Source organism: Trachemys scripta, chromosome 2, assembly GCF_013100865.1.
Source record: "Trachemys scripta elegans isolate TJP31775 chromosome 2, CAS_Tse_1.0, whole genome shotgun sequence".
Classification (NCBI taxonomy): domain Eukaryota; kingdom Metazoa; phylum Chordata; order Testudines; family Emydidae; genus Trachemys; species Trachemys scripta.
In genome coordinates, this window is record NC_048299.1 from 33,100,950 (window position 1) to 33,126,312 (window position 25,363).

Sequence of the window (25,363 nt, forward strand, 5' to 3'; positions counted from 1 at the left end):
GAGCGTGAGTTTGCAAGGCATATAGAACAATACTCCATATGTGTGTGTGTGTGTGTGTGTATATATATATATATATATATATATATATAGGGAGAAGCAGGGGAAGGAGATGTACGGGAAGATTTGGCAAACCAGTAAAATGCCTGAACCCACTACTGCTTATTGCTAAAAGCAGCCAAGTCAGCAGGCTGTAAACTGGCCATGTCGCAGCCTCAGCTTGACCAAGGCAGGAGGGGAGGGGCTTTTGGGTGCCATAGAAAGGGCAGCTTGACCCTGCGTCCTTCCTGATAAGAATTGTGTTGAAGTTGCTGATACATGCATTTTAGAAGAGCAGGATGTGCCCTCAGGAATGCGTCTAACAGGGTCTCAAGGCTGCAAACTCTGGGGAAAAAACCCCCACACCTGATTAATCAATAATCAGAAGAAAACCTCTTGCTTGACCATTGGAACTGCTTACTTAACAAGTTTTCTTTAAGGGACATGTCATTCTATTACTAATGTATAAATAAAGGGGAAAAGTTGAGGTAGTTGGACTCTTCTGGACTCTCCCTCTGGATACATCTTGCAGTCCCCAGTGGCAGACGGGCTGCTGCTGTGCCACTCGCGAGCCACACTCAGCGTTGGTAATTATCGAGGGTTGGGGGTGTTTTACTAACCTGTTGCAGACGTGTGTGAGTGCTTGAGACTGACTAAAAGTGTAGCTTTAAGTGAAAGCAGTCTTGTGTTGTCCTGTTTGTGCCAGCCCTCTATCGCTCGGACGGCCGTGTCTCCCCAGATTTATTTCCTGACACCACCTCGCATAGAGTAAAAGTTACCAAGAGCTTTGGGCTGAAAGAACCCCGGGTAACAGAGCACCCCCCGGCACTCTGTGGGCACAGTGTCATCCAGGAATGAGGAGTGGTGGGCAGTCAAGATGTACGCAGAGGCAGAACTGTAAAGGGCAGCATGAAGGGTTTGACTGCAATGTGGAGAGAGACTGGAAGCTAATGCAGTCGGGGGGGGCAATATGGCATAGTGACATTACTAAGAAGAAATTTTTCATTAGTATCTTATCATTAAATTCACTGAATTAATGACACTTTCATTCATAACTCAACAGAACTTCTCTGAATTTTATCAAAACCAGCAGATTATAAAGATAGCAGAAGTATTAAATTGCAAGCAAGAAAAATAAAATTTGGTTATAACTACAGAAATTGCTACATAGCTTATACACAATGCTGAAAGCTCATCAAGAACTGTTAATAAACTCTTATGAACATAATCATTGCAAATTCATAATTGGATATTAATCTGATCAAACTGTATTCTGGGAAGACAATTTTGCTTTCACCAGGGAGCACTATAGGTCATGTTATTTGTCAAGGCTGAATCCCCATTCTGTCACTCTGAGTGCAGAAGGTGGGGGCCTGCAAAGACTCTAAAAATTAATACTTGCCACTCCAGGCTTGTATTAAACTCCCAAGGTTACAGCTTTTCTCTGACCCTGGCTTGGTAAACGCTGCCACCACCCAAATAAAAAAAAACCCTTTGAACCCAGGAAGGAGCACTTGGGAATTTCTCCCTGTGGGGTATCCTCAATCCCTTTCACCCCCCGCCACCCTCCAGGGAAGAGCTGAGAAAGAAAACAAAGGAAATTAGCTGTGGCTATCAGCTAATCAAACAATATGCACAAACCTCTTCGGACACCAAAAATCCAATCCTGTTCTTAAAAAGGTAAATTTTTATTAAAAACAAAAAGGGAAAAAATACATCTGGAACTTAGGCTTTTGCTAGATTTTAAAAGAGCAATTCCAAAAATCAAGCACCCACAATAGTTTTCTTGGGGGTTCAGCTTAAAGGTTACAAGCAAACAAGAGCATCTGGGGTTAACACAGAGGAAATCCACAAGCCAAAATAAAAAAAATCAAAGAAATAACCCTAATTGCGTCTTTTTAGACATTCCCTAATTTTACTTACATATCTGAGGCTCCAGATAAGTAGGTTTGAGGTATGAATTGATAATCTATAATCATACCTGGTTTAAAGCTGGTTACAGCATTACTGCTCCTCGTCCCTGCAGCCTAGAGAACAACAGACAAAGGGAAAGTTTCTTTCCCAATTTTAAAAAGTTCTACCTTCTCATTGGCTCTTTTGGTCAGGTGCCCACTGCTTTTCTTTTACCTGTGGACTTGTTAACCCTTTCCAGGTAAAGCAAGCAGAGAACAGACCAAGAGGGATTTTACAGCTAACTGGCTGGCTCGGCGTCCATCAAAGGAAGCTACTTCCCTCCCCTCCCCCTTTCATGTATCACATTATTAAAGAAGCTTATCAAGGCCTATCAAACCTCTATGACTATCAATGTCAATAGTAACTGGTCACAAGGGCCAATGGGGCTAAACCCACCAATTCAATCACCTTTTCTTCTTTAAAGCAACCCCCTTTTTTGGCAGACGTTGCCTTTTCCCTGCTCTTCTCCAGCAGCAGACAGGAGAGCACAGCAGGGGGTGTGCCTGGGAGAGAAGAGGCAGGACTGGCAGAGTCTAGCTGCTTTAGTGCTGCAGTCAGTGGAAGGAGGGGCAGGTGAGACTGCTGGGGTCTAGCTCCTAAGAGAGCTCCTCCCATCATCACAGACATAGAGCAAGGCTGAGATCAGCGCATGCTCACAGGCTCCCTACTCAGTCCCCTTTGGGGCTAAAGAATTGCCCCAGTGAGAGCAGGGGCTCAGCATCCAGAGCAGAGCTGCACAGAGAGAAAGATGAGGTAGAGGAGGTGAGGAGCTGGCCAGCCTGTAATTTCAGGCCTATGACTTGGGAGAGGCACCAGTGACTTTGTAAAGGGGCTAAAAGGCAGAGAAGGGGAAGCCTATGACCCAGCAAGGGCCATGTGGTAGCGAGCAGAGCAGAGCAGAGGGAGGCTGTCAGTCAATTTTCAAGAGCAGTAGGGGAGCAGAGGTGGGAGTTACAGCAGAAGAGCTATGGGAGAGGGGGGGAAGGGCATAGCATTTACTTCTTGGGGCAGGGGAAGAGTCCCCAATGATCTAATTGGTTGGGTGCTTTTCTTTGTGAGATCAGAAAATATTTGTGGGGGGAGAGTGCTCAGAAATATTTTGTCAGGTAGGGGTGGGAGGTGCATCCCATTTCCAGCCCCAACCCCCACCATTTATTTGGGCCACTTACCAGCCACCATCAATAATTGTCCAGTCAAAGTAAATTCTCTAAGGTTAACAGTTTGTGTAATTCTGTTATTTACTAAATAAGGACTAATTTGGCAGTTGTTGCTATGGTCACTACACTTTATAGGTACATTCCCTCATGCTCTCTCACACCCACACAGAAGATTTCCTAATATATTAAAATACCAACCCCAAATTCACTCTGTCAGTGTTCAGTGGTTTCAGGTGTCATAATACTCCCGTGCTAGTTAGGCTTAATCATAGGTAGTTGTTCAATAACTTTAACATTTAAATCACCCTACACATACATTTTATCATCAAACACTGTTACAATCCTGCCACTCTTAATTTCAGTAATTTAAGATGTTTGTTCAATATTTAAAAACGATATCTGTTTCATATGCTATCTCGAACCATGTATTTAAGTCATTTCAAACTTCAAGTTGCTTTAGATGACATCTTTTCAATTACATCCTTTCACAGTATATAGAGCAGTTACTCATCGAACAGAAAGAGTCATTCAGATGTACTGAGTTTTCAAGGTCACTACATTGTTAACAAACCTTGTTATCGGACACACGTATTAATCATAAATCTGAGTAACAGCAACGATTAAGCCACTCAGTTCCTTTCAAACCTGTTGCACACTTTCTAAAAAATGGTCACTTCAAGTCTGATCCAAGGCCCATTAAAATCAATGGAAAGACTCCCATCAGCTTCAGTGAGCTTTGGAGTAGGCCCTTAATAAAGAAGCAAACCATCACCATTATAAAAGAGTATACAGCAGACTGATCACTTGGATAATAATACCAGTGAGTTGTTCAGACATCCGCATATCAGTTACAGTTCATAGCTATAGCAGTCATCTCAGGAAACAGATGGAACTTGAGGTCAGCTCCAGGTGGTATTGTAATTACATTTTAGCACCACAGATTTCTCTTATTGTTAGAAAGCATGACTTAAATATTGTCTCTGTTTGATGGGTCTTGTTGATGTTGCCGCATGATAAACTGTTAAGAAGGGATGGTCTTTGAGGTATATTCAGATCTCTCCTATTCTGTTCCCAGGTTTCTGTATTTCAAACAGAATGGAAACAAAGAAACAGACGTGTTCCTTCTTTTATGAGGCATCCAATGAGTAAACCCGTGGCATCTACATTTTTGTGTTCCTTCCAGCAATATATACTTGAACCAACTGGTGCAGAAGGTGCACTTTTGTACATCATTTTCCTTATTACTTAATAGGAAGCCCGCTCTGGGTTTGATTATGTGAACTTACTTTCTAGTAAATAAATTTTCTCTTTTGGGATATTTTTTTAATCGCCATGGGTATTTTGGCTGGACTGTGATCAGGTGATATGAGGTCCACCTGCTGTAATATTTCCTTTTTCTCGTGTCAATGTTTTCGCTGTTGTTATAGCAGATAAAAGTCACAACAACATTCACCTATGTGCAGAGTATTAAACAACACCCTTTGTATTGTCTCTTCATATAAGGATTAAGGCTCTTAAAAACATGATGTATCAATAACTTCTACCATTTAGCATATGTAACAACGTATATGGAACTTGGAGGGAAGACAACAGGTTGCAGGAAGGAAGCATTTGTACACATGGCTAGAATGCTAGCTGCAGCATCTCTGTGAACTGTCCTCTTGAAAATGAGCCTGATTAGTTGACAAGCATGCAGTCCTTTCTTCATGTTATCACCCAGCCCTCAGGAAATGAAACATTCTGGATATAAACCTCCCCCATTTATTGAACTGAGACAGCAAAATTATTTTGATAGTTTAACAAAAAAAATCTATGGAAAAACCTGCTTTTGACTGATTATATTAAATATTTAATAGGAAAATCTGGCTAGGGAGGTAGCAAGCAGAGATCTCTGCTGGTTATGCGTGTGTTCATTTTACTGTTACCATATTCTTCCTACACCTTCTTTTGTTTGTTTTGTTCATTGTTGTGTCCTGTCATCAGCCTAGACAGTAAGCTCTGGAAGGTGAGCACTGTCTAATGTATATGTTTGTATGTTGCCGAGCACAATGAAGCCTCAGACCTTGATTGGGCCTCTAGATACTAATGTAATGCAAGGTCTCGCTCTCATATAAGAGACCCTAGTTTGGGTGTGCTGTGGTTGGAATGTCAGCCAAGGAAGGTGATTTTAGCAGCAATGAGCAGGACAGATCACACACCTCCCAACATTTCAAGTGGCTAATGTGGGATGCAGTGACCATCCACCCCTCTGCAAATGGAGATGGAGGGATAGATGGACCAAACCTGAGTGGCCCTGTGACCCTAGGTGCCAGGTTGCAACACTACTTTGTTTAGGGGGTCCTCTCAAATGCTGGGGAAACTGCCCCTTTGTCCCCCTTCCTGGAGGGCTCTGAATGAAAGAACTCTTCTGTGTCAACTGGGACAGGGGAGTTTGGGGGATTAAAGCAGGACAGTCCCCTGAAACTCAGGTGTGTTGGGAGGTCTGAGATTGGAGGAGTACAAAGTGAGAGGAGAGGAGAGCACTGTGTTGTGGTAGTCAAGGTGAGGTTCAGAGGTTCTGCTATGGGGATGGAGATGTTAGTATGGATTTTGGAGCTATGGTAATGCAAGAACCAGCAGGATTTAGCAATAGCATGAATGGGGGTTTAATGGAGAAAGGGGAGGAAAATATAACACCATGGTTGCCAGGCTGAATGAATGGAAAGATGGTGGAGTGGTGAAATTAGGAAAGAGAAGGAAAAGAAAAAGGGGTTAGGGCTCTGTGGGGTAGGGAAGATTGGGGTAGGATTTTTCAAAAGCCCCTAACTGACTTTGGAGAACACGACCCTTTTAGTTTCAATGGGATTTGTGCACCAAAGTCAGATAGGTGCTTTTGAAAATGCCACCAAAGGAGTTTTGTTTTAAGCATGTTGAGCTGGAACTGTAGTTGGACATCCAAGACAAGCTATCAGCGAGAGAACTGCAGGGATGGGTTTTAATGGAGTAGAGTGGTAGGTTTGGAAGCCATCAGTGCAGAGATTCTAACGCGTCTGTGAGAGCAGCTGAGATCACCCAGGTCATTGGTTGTAAGAGGAAAGGAAGAGACGAAGGTCAGATCCTTGAAGGGCACTAAGGGTGGGAGAAGGGTGGATCAGGAGACAAGGAGAAATGTGTTGAGAAGCCTCCTTCCAAGCAAACCCTGGGTTTATTTTGAAGGTGACATTAAGCACAAATAAAGTTATTTTCAATTATAAGATTCCTTATTTGCACTTTGTGCCACTATTTATGTATTCTCTGATCACACTCAGCTCTGTTTACCTAGCCCAGATTTTCAGATAGGGATTTAAAAAGAAGTAGGCTTTGATATGTTTTATTTGCATTTAACTACCACCACAGAATCAAAGAGAAATGAAAACTGGTAAAATTAAATAGGTTTATGAAATTGCAGCTGACAAATGCTGCAGATGTAAAATCCAAATGGATCCCAATGACATTTGTGTGGTATCTGGAGTACCTGCTCCTTATGTGTACAATGGCATGGCATTATGTAATAGGCAAATGTAAAAGCAGTCAAAGGAATGCCCAGAGACCTTCTGAGGTCACTCAGTTTAAAATTGCAGGGCTTTTATTTCACATATTTAAACAGCTGGGGAGCCATACAAACTGTCATATGGAAAGAGGTCAGGTTCACTGATGATTTGCGCAGCTTTTATGTCCTTTGTTAAGAAAAACTTTAAGGTATAGTATAGGGTCAAGATTTAGCCTCTTGTAGCACAAAGGTAGCCATCTGAACCAAGCTTCCACAACTTCCAAATTACCAGTCACATATTTCATAATCCTCTTTGATTCAGGATGGATTTTTCTTACGCCAACTAGGATGTTAGAGGAATTAAATCCAAGTTAGTATCAAAGAGCAGGGACAATATACTCTTTTATGCCACCTCACCATCCTTCATGCATCTCTCCTCACAACACGCTTGTGAAGCAGGACTATTATCCCCATTTTGCAGATGGGGAACTGTGGCAGAGAGATGAGGGCAGATTTTAAAAAGATAAAGATAGGTGCCTTGTGAAATTTTCTGAAACACCAAGTTGCCTAATTCCTATTTAATTACCTAACTGCCTTTTAATATCTGGCCCTAAGTGACTTGCCAAAGGTCACCCAGACAGTTTCTACCAGAGTTGGGCACTGAACCTGAATCTCAGCCTAGTTCCTTAACCACTGGACCACCCTTCCCCACTGGTTGCACTGCATCCTACTCTAGATGTATTACTCACACTGCCTTAAAGCCAATGGAATTACTTGAGTAAATGCATGTGAGGGCTCCACAATTGAAATCAGTGAAATTCCAAATGGAATAAAGTACTACTCCAAATGAGTAAGGCATCAGAATCTGGCCCTCAATATGTTACTGACTTTTCAGGGTAGAGGGGGCTTCTCACTGGGAAGTGTTGCATTGTGATGGAAAGTGAAGTTTTAAAAGGTACAAACAGTGTGACAGGAGGAGGTCAGGGGCATAGTGCTGCTGTGTACTCTGTGGCTGAGGTCAGAAAACTGACTCCAGGGGAGCAGGCAGGCTTCAGCAGCAAGATGAAATGTTTGCCAAGAGCTTTAGTTTTTGTATAATGCTGCCAGCCTACAACTGAAATAAAAACAGAACCAAGCATGAGCAGGAGAGAAAGGAGCCATTGTGACATTTGACTGAAATGCCAAGTCTTTTGTACTACCTGTGTGTGAGCTAAATCGGGCAGTGCCTGATAAGAACCAGCTGTAAGGTGGGGCTGGAATGAAGGGACAAAGGAGTGAGGGGCATTGCCTCAGGTTCTGAAACGTGTGTGTTTCTTAAGAAATGTTGGCCAATGGGATTGCTTAGAGCAAAGTCCTAGGGTGGGATCCACAAAGGTAGTTAGGTGCTTAAGTCTTGGGTTTAGGTGTCTAATTCCCTGTTTTGGCCCCACTGCCATCCACAAAATTCCCCATGAGAGTGAGACTGGGAATGACGCTGTAGTCCACTGGTTAAGGCACCCAGGAGCGGCGCCAGGGTTTTTGCTGCCCTAGGCAGCAGCGCTCCTCTGAGCATTTGGCGGCGGCGGGGGTCCTTCCGCTCCGCGTCTTCAGGGCACTTCGGCGGCGGGTCCCGGAGCGAGTGAAGGACCCACCGCCGAATTTCCGCCAAAGACCCGGAGCGGAAGGACCCCCTGCCACCGAATTTCCGCTGAGAATGGCAAAATGCCACCCCCAAAATCCTGCTGCCCTAGGCGACCGCCTAGGGTTGCCTAGTGGAAGCACCGGCCCTGAATGCACCCACGTAGGAGGTGGGAGATCCTAGGTCCAGCCCCCCTTCTCCAATCACTTTTTCATTATTTATCCACTGTGGAACAGCTTCAACAGGCCAGACTGCATGATCCCCACATCAGACTATCCCATCGCTGAGTGGTTGGAGCACCTTCCTAAAGAAATAGGAGACTCCTGGTCAAATCCTTTCCCCTGCCCCCCAGCAGAGAAAGGGGAATTGTACCTGGGTCTTCCACATCCCAGGTAAGTCCACTAATCATTGGGTTAAAAGTTGCCAGGTGGGTGGCACCACCACCATGGATCACTCAGAAGAGCTCTGCACCTCATCCCAAGATAGGGGCAAGGCTTAGCACACAGCCCTCCCCTCGGCATTTCCTACTGGCTGGCTTAGGTGACTCCCTGCCTCTCATTCCGGCTTTTGTGGGTCATATTCTTAGGCACCTACTCCTCCTCATTCATTGTACAGGGAGTCTGGTGCCTGACTTGGCTTTGTGATTCACATTGTTGTTCCTGTGATTTTCTACATGCAGTGATGCTCAGGATTCCAACATCAAAGTCCTTTTGTGGATCCCACCCAAGATATGCACATGAATCAGATTGATAGTGACCAAAAGTCATTACCGCAGGACAGCTGTTTAGTGCCCTAGGCTGGCTCCAGGCACCAGCTTGCCAAGCAGGTGCTTGGAGCGGCCACTGCGGAGAGGGGCGGCACGTCCAGCTATTCGGCAGCAATTCGGCGGAGGGTCCCTCACTCCTGCTCGGAGCGAAGGACTTCCCGCCGAATTGCCACCGCAGATCACGATCGCGGCTTTTTTTTTTTTGCGTTGCTTGGGGTGGCAAAAACCCGGGAGCTGGCCCTGGCCCTAAATAAAATGATCATATGGTTTCCATCCAGATCCAGGTGAAAAATCATCACCCCCTTTTTGGTACCATTAATGCTGTTTTGGGTGGTCTGAGCAAGGATTGTCTCCGATTGAAAGGGTTAATAAAATTGCAATTAAATACAGTTCTATTTCTCATTGGAAATGGGTTCTCATGCAAAGAACCATCTGGCATGGTGTCCAGCACCTTCATCTAAATTGTCCATTTACCAGGGCATTGAGTCTCTTGTTTTTTCCCCTGAAAACATTCATAATCCTGTGTCCTAGATGTAGTATTCAGGGAAATAATGCAGTTACATTTGTTTAAGCAAAAGGTTTGATTTTTCTTACACAATGTATGTTAAACAGTACAGAACTCTGTATCAAAACAGAATATCAGTACAAAAATCTGTCCAACAAAGAGAACAATAATTGGGATTTTCAAAGGAGCCATTGGAATTCAGTGGGTTTTGGGCACCTAACTCCCTTAGGCATCTTTGCAAAGACTTAATTTCTATTCTATTTAAGTGTCAAGCTATTAATAATGTTCCTATGGCATGCTATAATATCTACTTTGCAACTGCTCCCCCCCTCCCACACACTTTTTTTTTTTTTTAATTATCCTGAATGTGTTTCCTTTTATCAATGAAAGAGGAGGCGGCAAGGGACAAATTAAGGAAAAGTGTGAACTCTAAGGCAAATTATGTTGTGAAATAATTTTTGGTTGAAACTTACCTTAGTGACCAATTGGAATTCTACATTACCCTTTTGTGACTTACTATGGATAAGGCTAAAATGTAGTCGTGTATTTTTAGTAAAAGTCATGGACAGGTCACAGGCTCTAAACAAAAATTCATGGCCGGTGACCTGTCCATGACTTGTACTATATACCCCTGATTAACTCTTGGGTGCTCTGCAGCAGGAGCTCCAGAGGTGCTGGGGGTGCTCTGGGGTGGGGGCGGTTCTGAGGATGCAATGGGTGTTCTGGGGCAGGGATTTCCGGGGGTGCCACAGGTGCTCTGGGGCTGGGGGTGGCAGCATGTGGCCAGGGACCGCTGCTGGTGCTCCGGGGTGGGAGGGGTGGTGCGCGGCCCGAGACTGCTCCAGCAGCAGATGGTGCAGCTGGCCTGGAGGCCGTCGCACCGGCCACTGCAGAAGTCACTGAGGTCCCGGAAAGTCACAGAATCTATGACTTCCATGACAGATTCGCAGCCTTAACTATGGATACTGCCAACATGAGATCCTAAGTGCACACACACAAGCCTTGTCTACACTTAAAACAGATACCTGTTTAGCTATGTCAGTCGGGGTATGGACAAATCTCCCTTGCTAGTGACAGAGCTTTACCAACAAAATCTCCAGTGTAGATGCAGGTATACCAACTGAAGAATGCTTCTGTCATCATAGCTAACATCGGTGAGGAAGGTGGTACGATACTGGCCGAAAAACTCTTCCTGTCAGTGTACAATAGTGTCTACATAAGGGGGCTATGCTGGCACAACTATGCAGACATAGGCTCCCTCCACGCACACACTTTTCAAATCTACACATTCACATATGCAATCACCTCACCCTTCTCTGAAATACAGCCCTCTCTAGGTTAGGATGCAGAAACTGTTAACGGTATAGAGCAACACTGGAGCTTAGGGCAAGAAGTGAAGACACATACAATACCCTATTGAAAGTGCAAGCGATTTAAGAAGGAGAATGTACAGTAAGTACCCAAAATGGAATTTTAGGAACCAGAAATGTAACAAAGTATTACTAAAATTGTAATACAAAAATATAAGTGCTTTCTAGCAAAGTAATAATAGACTGACTGACTGCTACTGTGTTTGTAGAGTGCCTAGCACAATATGGCCCCATTCTTGGTTGGCCCTTAGGCACTACTACAGTAATAAATAAATAAATCCAGCAGTCATTGATTACTCGGGGATGTTAGCATTTTTTACATCATTCCCATAACTGGTTCATAACTGGAAAAGATAAAACAGCTTTTAATCTTGTTATCTAACTGATTAGCATCGGATTTTACATCCTGTACGCCGAATTATAATGGAATTCCCATGGAACTAAGTACAACAGTGAAAACAGAACAATACATCTGACAAATATTATCACAGTAAACACTAAAGCACATAACAACTTGGCTTGTATTTAAAATGTTTCACAGGTACCCGCTCACCTGCATGGACAATATGTCAGATATGAAAAAAAAATCTCCTTATGCCTTATGTTTTTGTCATAATATATTTTCTTGATTTCTGTTTTACTGCTGATGAATGACTGAGTGGAAAGATTGTGCACTCCACAGTGATAATCTATAATTAATTAGAAATATTGGAAGCAAATATGAGCCTAGATGCTACTTGGATAGCAATGAACATACTGTTTTCCTTGCAGTTCATATTTATTGTAGTTTTGAAGGACATGACCAAAATGCAAGTTCTCATGAAAGTCAGCAGAATACAAATTCAACGTAACATGTGCATCAATTTTCAAAATGGTATTCTCAAACATTTGTTTTTCATCACTCACTCTATAAACTGTCTCTATTGCTTTTGTACTTCAAGTGCATTTAAAAATATTTTGAATTAACTATGACTTATACCGAAGATGTTGAGTTATATCCAAAATATTACAGTGAGTCAATACATATAAAAATATGAAGACAATAAAATTACTATTAACAAAAGAGAAGAAAAACATATAAGTAAAGGGAAAAGCTAGCCAGGTTTGTCTTTTTTTTTTATTAAACAAATTGTGTATTTTCCATATGCCTCACAAGAAGGTGGCATGTCTGAATACCATTAGCACAGGTACCCTTTTCAGTACTGGTGAGATTTTGCAATAGGTAATATAGCTCATCTCTCAATGACAGTTTGGACCACACAGGCTTTTTTAGAATCCTTTGTCATGTAACAGTGTAGGCATGGTTATGTGATATTATTTTTCTTAATGAAATGTGTCATATCAACATATTTTTCATTGATAGCACCCAACTGCTACAGCCCTCTAGTCAGCGTCTCTACTACCCCAGCACCCACTATTGCACCTAGCAACATCCACCTCTAACAACATCTAGCCAGCTCCCAGAACATGTCACCCATTCAGCATCCGCATAAGCCCACCACCCCACAAAACCAGCTGCAGTTCCTTCTTGTAACCACCAAGGATTGTGGAATGTCACTGCAAAGTATTGTGGGATTGGGGTCATGAAAAGAAACCATGGCTAGCTGTGTGGTCCAGGCTGGAAAGCTTTGGGAACCCCAGAACTAGCATAGCCAATTTACACGTATAGCTCTGAAAGAGAGATAGTGGATTGACTTGCACTACAAGGCTTGTATTGATCAGGCTTTAGAATGACATATTTCATCATAAATTTAGCAATATCTGCCCTTCCTTTGAAATTGTCCCTATGACTGTTGCAATCCACAGTTGTGAAGCCATAATGATTCCACGTACCTTAGGCCACCCAGATTATAAAGCTGGATACTAACCAAAACAAAAGTGGTGGAAAAACACCTCCTCACATGGATGCTGCTAGTTTGATATTCAAGTACCTGCACCTGAGAAACATGAGGATTTCTTTGCAGAGATACCAGCTGCTATAGAGTGAATGTCCCATATGCAGAGTCTACACTTCATCTCATTTTACAACTGGAATTTTATCTATAATGTCCCCCTTCCTATCCTTGTTAGAGCACACAGCTATATATACCCTTCCCGTCCTTGTTAGAGCACACAGCTATAATATTTGGAGCACTATACTCTTTTACATATTTGGAATGCAGTGGAAAATTAGCACCAATCATGTATCTTGGAGTGTAGATTTCAATGATTTGGTAGTAAAGTGTAAAGCATGCCATTTGTTCGCAGATAGTCAATAACTAAAACAATCAATAGCATAAATGAAAAAAATAATGTTCAACTTCTTGAGTATTAAAGGAACATAAGATTGAGCATTATAGCCCCACAAAGGGTTGTAAGATAAACCAAGTTAAAGAATAATAGAAATCTTTTGTTATACTCCTAATATTGCTGGAGCCAATCTTTGATTAAATTAGCTCAAAATTAGCTCCAAACAAATGTCAGCACTATTGCCTCTTTAGGAAGAAAAATGTATGACAAAGAGTAACAGGGAGCCAAAGAAATTTAGGGCTGGAAGGGACCTTAAGAGGTCACATAGTCCAGCCCCTGGCACCAAGTATATCTAGACCAAGGCTTACAGGTGTTTGTCCAACCTGTTATTAAAACCTTCCAATAACAGGGATTCTACTATAGCCTTTGTTAACCTATTCCTGTGCTTAATTAGCCTCGTACTTAAAAAGTTTTTCTGAATATCTAACCTAAATCTCCCTTGATGTAAATTAAGCCCATTACTTCTTGTCCAACCTTCAGTGGAAATAGAGAACAACTGATCAATGTCCTGTTTATAACTGCCCTTAGTATATTTGAAGACTTGTTATCAGATTTCCCCCTCACTTTTCTTTTCTCAAGATTAAACATACCCAGTTTTTTAACTTTTCCTCATAGGTCAGGAAACATTTTTGTTTCTTTCCTCTGTACTCTTTCCAATTTGTCCATATCTTTCCTAAAGAGAGGCACCCAAAACTGGATACAGTACTCCACATGAGGCTTCACCAGTGCTGAACAGAGCAGAACAATTACCTCCCATGTCTTAGATATGACACGCCTATTAATGTTGTGCAAAGCACAAGTTATACTTCATCATAAAACTGAACCAAATCAAATGTCATATTGAAATAAAGATAGTCAAAAACTTCAAAATTTTGAATTTTTAATGAAATTTTTCATCCAAAATTCAATTTTTGACAGAAAAAACAAAAAAGTTTGATGAAAATGCATTTTTTTAAATTTTGGTCAGTGACAGATGCTGCCACCTATAGATCTGGTCAAAATTTTCTGTTGATCAAAAAACTGTCAAGATTTCAAAAAAGCAGCACAAATTTTCAAAAACACCCTTCAATTTTTTCCATATTCCAACCAGCTCAAGAAATAATTATGACTATCTGACGTTAACAGTGTGCCTAATTCTGCTGTGGTGATCTGAAGAAAACGAACATTATATGCAACATATGAGAATAAAGATATTGTCATAAGATCAATGAATACCTTTAATGTGTTGGAAGACTCACTTGAAATGTTATTTTTCAAACTAGGTCAGAAAACAGTTCAGTTTGAAACAGCGGCCACTTTGCAATACAACATAAAAGGATCAGAAACAGATTTTCATATAAATGTGCTTTATTGCAGAGAAGTTACATTATTTACATGCTGTGACACATTACAACATAAATCTATCAAATATTTCATGGTGGATACTGTAGGTTGCCAGATAATATTCTTATAAGAACTACTGAATAAAGTGAATAGACTTACAGCTTTATTTACTCTACAACTCTGAGGAGCTAAAATGTTAAAAGTGAAAAGGCAGTGTTTTCTCAGGCGGGCCAGTCATCGAATGCATGCAAAAGCCAAAGGAGAGAAAATATAAAAGTGCTGTCTGTTTTCAGATCCATAACGCCACCAAAGCTGATGGGTGAGTAATTATTTGTATTTTAAGCATATAATTCTTGCATAAAATATACAAGTCTATTAAGATTGGTATAAATCTAATTATTTATGAACCATAGTTTAGAAACAAAGGAGAGATACAGCTTACACATGCATTTGAAAAGGACAACCTAGCAAATGTTTGTGACCTGAGCGATTATCATCTATCTTCTTAACAAATCTGCTAGAAAACATCTTAATTCTAGAGTTGCATTTCTCTTGGCTGAATAATGACAATGGAACTCCAGAAAAAGACAACTATGCAATCTAGCTAATATATGCTGGTGGAGAAAAATCTATGGAATATAGAAAATCATTTAGGTATAACTTAGTATGCCTTCTTTAAGCAACATTTCAAGCAGGACCATAGTGAAATACAACAATTCAGTGAAGTTTGGCCCCTTTGTTTTCTAAAGTGTTAAAACAATCTAAAGTACTAACAGAGCTGAAACCCAAATATCAGTTACTGTATGTGCCAGGGAAATCATTCCATAATGAGTGTAATTGCTTCTAAAAAAAGTTCGCCTATTTCACTAGGCTTAAAGTACATGACTTGAGCAAGCCTAAAATCCATATGGATAATATTTAAAAAGAGGGAAACATTCTGTGCATCAGAAAACAAACATAAAACTAAAATATCCATTCTGGGTCAGATCCTTGGCTGATATAAGTCACTGTTATGCCATTGACTTCAATGGAGAGATGTCAATATACACCTGTTAAGGATCTGGCCCTATTTCTTTGCTGCTAATGAATTTTCCCATTCAAGTTATCCTAAGGAAAAGCAATCAGCAGAGGGATCAGTGGTGGTACAAATACAGTAACACACATAGGAATTGATCCTGCCTGTGGTGCAACGGGTAGCACCAGGGCACGGCTCACATGTGGATCCCCAGCAGGCCTGGTTTGGAAAGCTACCCACACATGACTGCCACGTAGCAGAAGCAGTCCATTCACATGCCACATGACAGGAGTGCACAGAGGGCCGAAGGGGCATGGTGACTAGCGAAATCAAAGCATGGCATCACACCCCTGTGGACATGAGATTTAGAAGGCGGTGGGTGGATGCAGAAGATACCCCCACCCCATTGCCCTCTGCATGCCAGCTGCAAGTGTGGGTGTCATCATGCAGACAGGGACCAAGCTGCACCACAAGCATCATGGCCCCAAACACACAGCACTGCTGGAGAAAGGGGCATGTCTGAAGACCCATGTGCCTCTCAACAGTGGCTGTCTTCTGCTGCACAGGCAGATCCCTGCACATGGATGGGATTTATACTGTGTGCCTCTCCAGAGGGCCATCAGCATGCTCCTGGAAGGCTCTGTCTGCTTGGTAGCACCCTGAGATCTATGCAATGGCAGAATGAAGCCCACATATCATCCAGAGGACTTTGGGCTTGCTAACCAGGGGCCTGATCCTAATCCCACTGAAGTCAATAGACTCCCATTGACTTCAATGAGCTTCGGCTCAGGTCCTAGATAACGTTTGTGGGATGGAGAGGACAGAGAGAATCTGTGCGTGTGCACTATAATTATAACTCTTCTCCACGGGCACAGTGCTGGAGGCAAGACCAAGTCTCTCACTCTCCCTTTTTACAGCTCAACCCAACAGGATTGGCTGCCTTTGCCTACACCTCTGAAAAGGAGAGGAATGCCCTCCTCGTTTCACTTTGCCCAAGTCTCTTATGAACCCACTTCTATGAGGCCCATGAGAAATCAGATTATATTACATATGTGTATCTACATATGCATTAAATATATCTATTATGTATATATAATATACATACATATTACGCACACACATATATTAAACAACACAGCATTAAGTTATCCGCACTTCTGGCTTTCCCAGTGAATCCCATCATCTCTCTCAAACTGGAAACTCTTCAAGAGGACTGGAATTGCCTTTATTTTGGGATATTGCACATCTCCAAGCACAAAGCTGGCTACATGGCAATTCCTAGATTTAGATGAGCGAAGGTCGCACCTGGTCTGCTAGTACTTTATTTATTTATTAGTCCTTGTAGCCTCTACAATACTTCTTACGCCCTGATTTATTCATGTGTAAATCCCATTGACTTCAACTGGTTACTCAGAGTGTATAAAATTAAACACGTGTGAGTCTTTGCCAGATCAGGGCCTTAGTTATCACTGGGAATTAATTGTATCTAACATATTATACGTTATTACAAATGTTATACACATGTAACATAAAAACATTGAGGGGAGGGGCGAGTTTTGGGAGTGGGGAGAAGTGCAATGCCCCGTCTTTTTCTTCTCTTTCTGTCTCTTGATTGCATTTTGGAGGAAAAGTGTTGTGTTAGGGCTAATCTCCTCTCTTTTTGACGTTTAAAGGGCCAGTTCTTGAAAGTTCACCAGCAGGAAACATGGCAGCTCTAAACTGTCTAAAATATTTCCCTTATTTGTGTGTTTCTAGTGAAACAGATCATATTCCTAAGGTTATTTTTTGTCATCTTTGTTCTTTTTCTTCAGCAGAATATGCTCAGTATGAAATACTGAGAAATAGACTGATGATGGATGATTAAAGCAGGAATTCTGGAATGATAAATGATATTTGTCAAACTTGTAACAAACAACAGATAAGTTGTCCTTGGACTTATCCAAATACACAGCTAAATAGACGACTTGCTCTCCACTAATAAAGTCTATGAGTGCTAACAGAGAAGTGCCAAACAAATAACTTACCTTGTATAAAAACCCTGAATAATACAGTATCAAACTATAATTTTAAATAATAGACAGTAGAACAGAAAATTCACAATATAAATCACAACAAAACCCAAGGTAATTTCCCATACAAGTTATGGCTTTCATAGCCAGTGAAAGCTTACTGTAATTCATAAATAAACAAAAGTCTATAGCAGGTATTGTAAATTGCAATAACAATAGAGTATCTGCAGATTGCATAAATGTGTTGTTGTGTCACATAATATCAAAGTTATTTGCAAAATGTATACAATCTGGAATGCTTTAATATGAGACACAACAATGTACTTAAACATACATGTATAAGAAAATGAGAGCAATCATTATATAAAATGTATTTTTGGGATGCATTAAGTTAGCAGTGCTATCAAGGTTAAATATGTAAAGTGAAAAGTCATCTTTTCAGTAAGCTGCTCATTGATACCAAATTTTGCCATCAAGACATTTTCCATCCCATACTTCTATTGGATCTTTAAAGTTCCAAGGGCAAGTTTCGCCCAGTTTGGGGCATTCAGGAATAATTCAGTCGGAATTTGTTTGATTGTTATAGCCATTCACTTTTTTTTTTCTGTTTGTAAGAGAGAAATGGTTTTGCAAAGGCAGGCATCTGTTCATTTAGATTGTAAACTCCTCAGCACAGGGGCCATGTCCCCTCCATGGTTTGGATACCACAGATCACACTGTTGGCACTCAACAAATAAATAACAACAACAATAATAATTTATTTTGCTTATTTCCTACTTTTTTCATGTTCTGATCCCCTCAGTTAAGTGATACGCCTTAGGAATTTTCAGATCCTCTTGGCCTACTCCCCCTCTCACTTTCCTCCTTCCTGTAGTCTTTCTTCTTAGTGCTGCTACTCTTTTCAGTCCAAAACCTCTTATTTTTGAGGCATTGCTGTTTTATTTGCACCTAAAGCGGCTGTGTTCGATAAAGCTACACCTCTTTCTGCATTTGGTAAATCTGGTGTTTCAAACTCCCATGGACAGACTTCAGCTCGAGATGTTAAAGCTTGCTGTAAGTTACTACTTGATCTATAGGAGTCAGAGGAAAGCATGTTTCCCTCCAAGGCTGTGGTTTTTTTCTTTTCTCCCAAATTATTGAGCTTTTCCCTTTCAGCTGTTTGCATTGCAGCTTTTTTTGGCAGTTCCTCAGATTCCCCACCACAAATATTTGCTGCATAATATTTATTAACATTCTCACACTTAAACCCAGGGATGACCTGAGATTTGGAATTTAAATGTTTTTTCTCATCTTCAAAAATCTGCTGCGCTTGGGTCTCCCGAGTGCATGCTTCTGACTTCTCTGTGCTCTTTTGATTTGATTGCTGATACCCTTCAGCTGTCTTAAGCTTGTGATGAGATTTCCCCTTTGGCTGGGAAGTGTGATTTTTCTCTGTTTCTGAGGAAGCAATAGACACATGTTTTTGAACTTTCGATTCAGAAGGCACAGAATCAGGAGTTTGGTCATAAATCTCCCAAGGACAAATTTCTGCTATGTCAAAACTGTCCTTAAGCAGGGACTTGCCTGTGCCTGTGTCAGGATTTGCAACTGTCTGACTAACCCTTTGTTGTTTCATAATTCCAGATTTATGGGGTTTCCTTGTCTCCTCAGTGTGAGTAGAGTTTTTCCGATGTGACTCTTTATGCTCCCCTTTATCGCTGCCTGAGTGTTTTTTGCTGGCCTCTTTACCCTTTTGCTGAGGTTTATGGGATCTATTGCTTTCCTCTAGACTTTGCGTTTTCCCAGTTAACCCCAGAGTCTTTTCCTTGGCACTAGCAATAACACTGAGAGATTTTTGTAACACTGATGTTCTTGGATGCAGAGGCTTCTTATCCGCACTTAAGTTGTGTGCACTTAGTGATTTGCACACTAAAGGGACAGATTCAGTGGACACAGCTTCAACTTTTTCTGTAGATTTTTTTGTTAATTTTTTCCCTGTCAAGGAATCCAGCAGTGAATTATCAGCAGTTATAACTTCTGCGCTTTCTGTGGTTAAGTTATTAGACTCTTCTGTTTGATCTCTAACATGATCATAAGTGCTATGGGACTTTTTTAATGAAAAGACTCTATTTTTCAAAGACTCCTCCTTTGGCTTTACATAACTTGTGGAATCCTGTGGGTTTTTTCTCACAACTGCAGTGTTCTTTGTAGCACTGTGGTCCATAAGGTCCTTGTCCTCCTTGGAACACTGCCTGGTGACTGTCTCAGGGATTTCAGTAATTCGTCTCATTATTGAACGACCCAAGCCCTTCTTGGAACACCTCTTTTTCTGGAGATGTGGGTTATTAGCAATCATCTTTTTCCTTTTGTAGATTTCAAGCTGGGCATATAGTTTCTTCAACTCATCCTAGAAAACAAACAGCAAAACTAGTACATACAACATAAATCAAGTCAAATGAACAGTCTCAGTGAATTCCATTTAAGCTCCAGTTGTCTAAATACGACATTAAATTATTTCACTGCATCTTTTCTACTGTTTAAATTTGTCACTTCTCCATGTACTTGGGATTACATTTTTCATTGTTAAGGTAAGTTCAGATTTAACCCATTGCACAGAATAGCCATCACATTTGGTCGCACAGCATATTCCATGCACAGACAGTTATCAAATACTCATGCTGTATTTTTAGGCTTCTTCTGGAACCAAATGGGGTTACTGTGCATTCTTTATTAACCAAAGAAAAGGACAACAGCCCCCTTCTCTGGGCAGTGACAGTCAAATCACTACTGGGAGAGAAGTGCCCTTTTATCAAATGAAGTAGGGATGATGTATTTTGATCAGTTTATGAAGTTTTATAACAAGTAACACAGTCTCTGCTCACATTAATATGTTTCCCCCAAAATATGTCACATGATTTGATATTGCTAGAACTGAGCTGGCCCACTTCATCTGGTGTCTGCAATAAAAAAAAAAATCAAACTGACATGGCTCAGAGTTTACTGGTAGAAAAACACTTGTCCTTAAAAACGAATTACAATTAAAAGTTTTGTATTTACCCTGATGTCCTCAGGGTCCAAACTATGCTCACTCCAAGCTGAATTGATACTGCTGTTTAGATAGGACCCAGATCGTCCCATGTCAAGTTCATCTTCATATGCTTCAGTAGCTATGTCATCTCTTGGGTTATTGCTTGAGTGTGAAAACTGCAATAAGTATTTGTAAAAAGATGTTGCAGTTAGTGTATTGATAAGGGTCCCATCAACATTCAGAAGTGTACCACTATTCTCCAGGTTTCATTTTACAAGCCTGGATTCAAACAATGGCTGTCTCTCGGTAGGCATTATTAGAAGAGGTACTATATTATTAATTTATTATTATTATTATTGAATAGATACTATTATTAGTGGTGGGTTAACCTGAAAAAGTTTAGAGGTTCACTTCAGAAAATCCAACCCTAAGCTGCAACTCCTTCGATTTCAACTCAGTGCTGGCCCTTGGCAATTGTTCCTGTTTCCTATCTGACTTCAGCTCTGACCCTGGGCTTGACTCTCAACCCCAACTCCTGATCCAACCACAAGATCTAACTGCCCAAGCCCCAGTTGTGACACCACCTTAGTAAAGGCCAAAGATTCCACCATACCTTGTGTATCTTCCTGTTACAGGTTAGATATCACAATATTCCCCCTCCAAGCACAGATCAAAATCAATGTCCTCCATACAGAGGGCCCAAATTTACCTGTACTCTTTTACACTGAACAAATAGAGGCCTCACAACAGTTACAGAAGAGTTATACTGAGGAAAGTTACATTGCAAAACTATTACTCATATGGCACTGGTGTACTTTAATCTAGATACTCAGCAGAACAGACATACATTTCATGTGGCAAGTGATCAGCACTATGGGGACATATGCAGAAGGTGGCCAGGAATATGGAGACAGAATTAAGGCTATTGTAAGTATGTTAACTTTGAATTTCCTTATGTTTGTGTAACGGAGTTTTTTTTTCTTATTATAATGTTCTAATAATTGATTTATATAAGTTAAATATATTCACAAGCTTAAATCTATTAACAAAACTATTTTGTGGGAATTTCCTTATTGTTCTTTCATCAAGAAATTCCATTCTAAAATTAAACTTTCCTAAAATGGAAATGCTCTGAACAACAACAACTGAAATTGAAGATAATCATAATAATGTTAAAATACAGCAGTGGGCAAACATATCATTTCCTCGAAGTCTTGTGTGAATTCTGATATGTTCCTTAGCAATACTTTTGAAACAGTATGTATCTCAAATACTAAATGTCATAAAAGCACTTCTGATTAGCAAATACACACAGTGGCTTTTGTTCTTTGTTGTTAACATTATCAAAAATAATTGATTATTCAAAGCAAGAATTTCTGCAAATGTAGTATTAAAAGAGAACAAAAATTAGTGAGTTTCCCCAAGTATTTTAAGATAAGAAGAATTTTAAAATATATATATTTGAAATTATATTGGACCAATATCCTAATCCTCCTCCTCCAGTTACTTTGTAATTTAACAAGAATTATACTGTTCTTTCTGTGGACTTGACAAGAAAAAGGATAGAAGAAGAATACCTTAGGTATCAGAAGTAACCCAATGGTAACTGTCAGAGTCAAGTGCGTGTGTGCAAAGAACAACATCAGCATCCAATCGGACTGAAGTCTTGAGGCAAGACTAAATCTGAAAATAGAATTCAGAGTATTGGCAGTTTGTCTTTTTTAACACGTTAAACTTAATATTGCTGGAGGTAATTTGAATTAAAGATAAAATTATGTGTTTGTTTTGTATTACTTTGATATAGACTAAAAGTTACATTTTCATCCTTTCTACATGCACCATAACTCCAAAGGAACTACGGGGGACAAAAAGCAGACTTTTAAGAATATAGCTTACTTTAATATTCTCACTCTATTTGTTCAGACCCCCATTGACTACAACTGAGCTATGATAATGTACACATGCTGAGGATTTGGCCCTAGAATTTTTAGATTATTCACAAAAACATGTTCTTCTCTATTTTACAGCACATTTCCTAACTAAGTTGCAGCTACAGAATGGGGCTGGCCAGCCGTCGTCACAGGTCAGTCAGGGGGCAGGAAGTAGGTGGGGGTCGGATAGGGGGTAGGGCCAGGCTGTTTGGGGAGGCACAGCCTTCCCTACCCGGCCCTCCATACAATTTTGAATCCTGATGTGGCCCTCGGGCCAAAAAATTTGTCCACCCCTGCATTTGTCCACCCCTCTCATCTCTCCTGCCTATTTTAATCTCGTTTCTAAATTGTGTGCAGTATAGACTAAGCTTAAGTTGTCTCACTAGTTGTATTTTGGAAACATTGTAACTCTGCGCTGACATTTTCTAAACAATTAAAAAAAATTGTTAGCATTAATACAGTATTAAAATACCATTGACGTGATGGCAAGTAGTTCACAGCCATGGAAACGAAAGGCATGGACATTCAAAGAAAAATTGGAAGCTATGGACAGACTGAAACCAGGAATGAGCCAAGGGAAGGTCTCAAAAGAACTAGGAGTGGGGGGAATCAACATTAAGAGGGTGGATCAAAGATGAGGAAAAAATTACGATCAATGCTAGTTGAACTGGATGAAAGTGAAGGCCTGGAAAGGAAGCGCCAAAAACTGCCCAGGATAACCAACTAGATAAAGCAGTATTTACGTGGTTTACCCAAGAATGCTCCAACGGCACGCCAATTTCCGGTGACATTATAAGGAAACAAGCGGAGAAATTGAAGAAGGATCTCAATTTTAGACACTCGGGCAAGGACGCTTCTGCACATCAAGGTAACGAATTTAAAGCTAGCAGTGGATGGCTTAATCGTTTTAAAAAACATCATGGCATTCGGCAAGTTGCAATTTCAGAAGAGATACGCTACGCAGATATAAAAGCTTGCAACGAATACCCGCTAAAGTTACAAGAGATCATCATCGAGGGTGACTATGCTCCAGAGCAAATCTATAACGCTGATGAAACCGGCTTATGTTACCGTATGTTGCCGGATAGAATACTTGCTTCTTGGATCGAAGAACAAAAGGCCGAAGGTTTTAAGGTGATAAAAGAGAGAGTGACAATACTTTTTTGTGTGAAAAAAAACAGTTCACATAAACTTAAACCTCTGTGCATAGGCAAATCCAGGTCACCTAGGGCTTTCCACCATAAGAACATGGATTCAGTTTCATTCATTTATCGCCATTCAAAAAATTCTTGGATGATATCGGATATTTTCGAGGAATGGTTTAAGAAATATTTTATATCAGCTGTCCAGAGCCACCTACGCAGACAAAACCTGGAGCCAAAGGCATTGCTCCTACTTGACAACTGTCCCGCCCATCCCCCAGTTGAGACCTTAACCAGCAAAGATGGGAAGATAAAGGTGAGCTACCTTCCTAAGAACATGACATCCAAAATACAGCCCCTCGATCAAGGCATTATAGCCACATTTAAAATGAACTATCGTAAAGCCTTAGTAAAGAAAATTGTTGAGGACAACAATAGCATAATGGATGTAATCAAGAAATTGAATTTGTTGAATGTATTTAACTTAGGTGAGACAGCCTCGCTAGGAATCATTCCGTCAATGATAGAGAAATGTTGGCATTGTGGTCTCAAAAGTGCTTTTGTCACTGAAAGCGACTACAACTAAGATGAGGAAGAAGACGGAGATGAGAACAACTTTGAAGGTTTTATGGAAGAAGAGGCCATGGAGGCAGAACGAGTCTACAGGGAACTTGGCTCAAAGTGGGGTAGCTGATGTTCAAGAGTGGATGGAGGTGGATGCTATGTGTCCAACCTATGAACGACTTACAGATGTAGATATAATTCATAATGTTGCCCCTCAACCACCTGATGCCTCAAAAAATGTGTCTAACCCTGAGGATAGTGACAAAGAACCCTCGGAGCCACCGCCCAAAGCTGCTGATGCGGTTGTAGGGGTAGAGATTGGTCTTAAGTGGCTAGAAAGCCAGGATGTGGATAGACTGCGAATACTGCAGTTAAAATCCATAATTGATCTGGCGAAGAAGAAGGCTTGCAGTAGCACAAAGCAACAAAGTATAACAAGTTTTTTTAAAAATTAAAAAAATGTTAAGGGGTATATCTTAAATAAGAAAGCATCTTGTACCCAAAAAAGGTATTTACCATTTTATCAGTCTCTAAAAAACTTGATTACTTTACCTTTTTTAGCTTCATTTTAACCTTTTCTATAAGTAAAAACTTCCATCTCCAAAATGTTTTCAAACTATTTAAATAATTAACGGTTCATATTACTTAACAATCTATGTATAACATACAATAGTTGTCTAAGTGACAAAGTGGCCCATGCTCCTATTTGCTAAAACACCAAAATCCTTTTTTACAACAATTTGTAAGGATGTGTAATTCAAAGTGTTTTCTGATATTTTATGTGAATTTTGCATTTTCCTAAGTATTACACGCAGACCAAACGATTGATGTATGATGAAACCTAGCCCACATGGTTGCATTTAGCAGTGGTTAGTACCTGTGTTGTTAATATACTGTATCTTTTAAGGAAGCTTATAAAATAATTGTTGTAATTAAAGAAAGGAGATACAATTTAACCATTGTAGAACAAATTTATTTACTGCATACACTGTGTTAGTTCTAACAAAAATGATTTGCTGACTATTAATAATGGAAATGCTTGAGGCCAAAGCAAGTTTGCTATAAAGCGGTTTCACCCATAACGCTGTAAGATTTTTTGGCTCCCGAGAACCACTTTATATCGGGGTAGAGGTGTATATTAGAACTGGTCAAAACATGGGGGATTTTCCA

The 25,363-nt window shown here is 40.6% G+C and overlaps 1 protein-coding gene and 1 long non-coding RNA gene across 3 annotated transcripts in view; one reads left to right on the plus strand and one right to left on the minus strand.

Annotated features, from left to right (window-relative positions):
- Positions 1–519: 519 nt before the first annotated feature.
- Positions 520–22,639, plus strand: LOC117872119. Of its 2 annotated transcripts, none has more exons than XR_004644412.1 (3): positions 520–623; positions 21,382–21,483; positions 22,584–22,639. It is a non-coding gene; the product is annotated as an uncharacterized LOC117872119 (long non-coding RNA). The 2 variants fall into 2 exon arrangements; XR_004644411.1 differs by lacking the exon at positions 520–623 and adding an exon at positions 14,758–14,844.
- Positions 14,532–25,363, minus strand: part of GPR158 (G protein-coupled receptor 158) — a 328,332-nt gene continuing 317,500 nt past the window's right edge. The window contains exons 9-11 of the mRNA XM_034760223.1: positions 22,134–22,239; positions 20,586–20,732; positions 14,532–19,935 (exon numbers count right to left, since the gene is read on the minus strand). Of these exons, the coding sequence (XP_034616114.1) occupies positions 18,466–19,935; positions 20,586–20,732; positions 22,134–22,239 (1,723 nt within the window). The 3' untranslated portion in view covers positions 14,532–18,465. The remainder of the gene's footprint in view (positions 19,936–20,585; positions 20,733–22,133; positions 22,240–25,363) is intronic.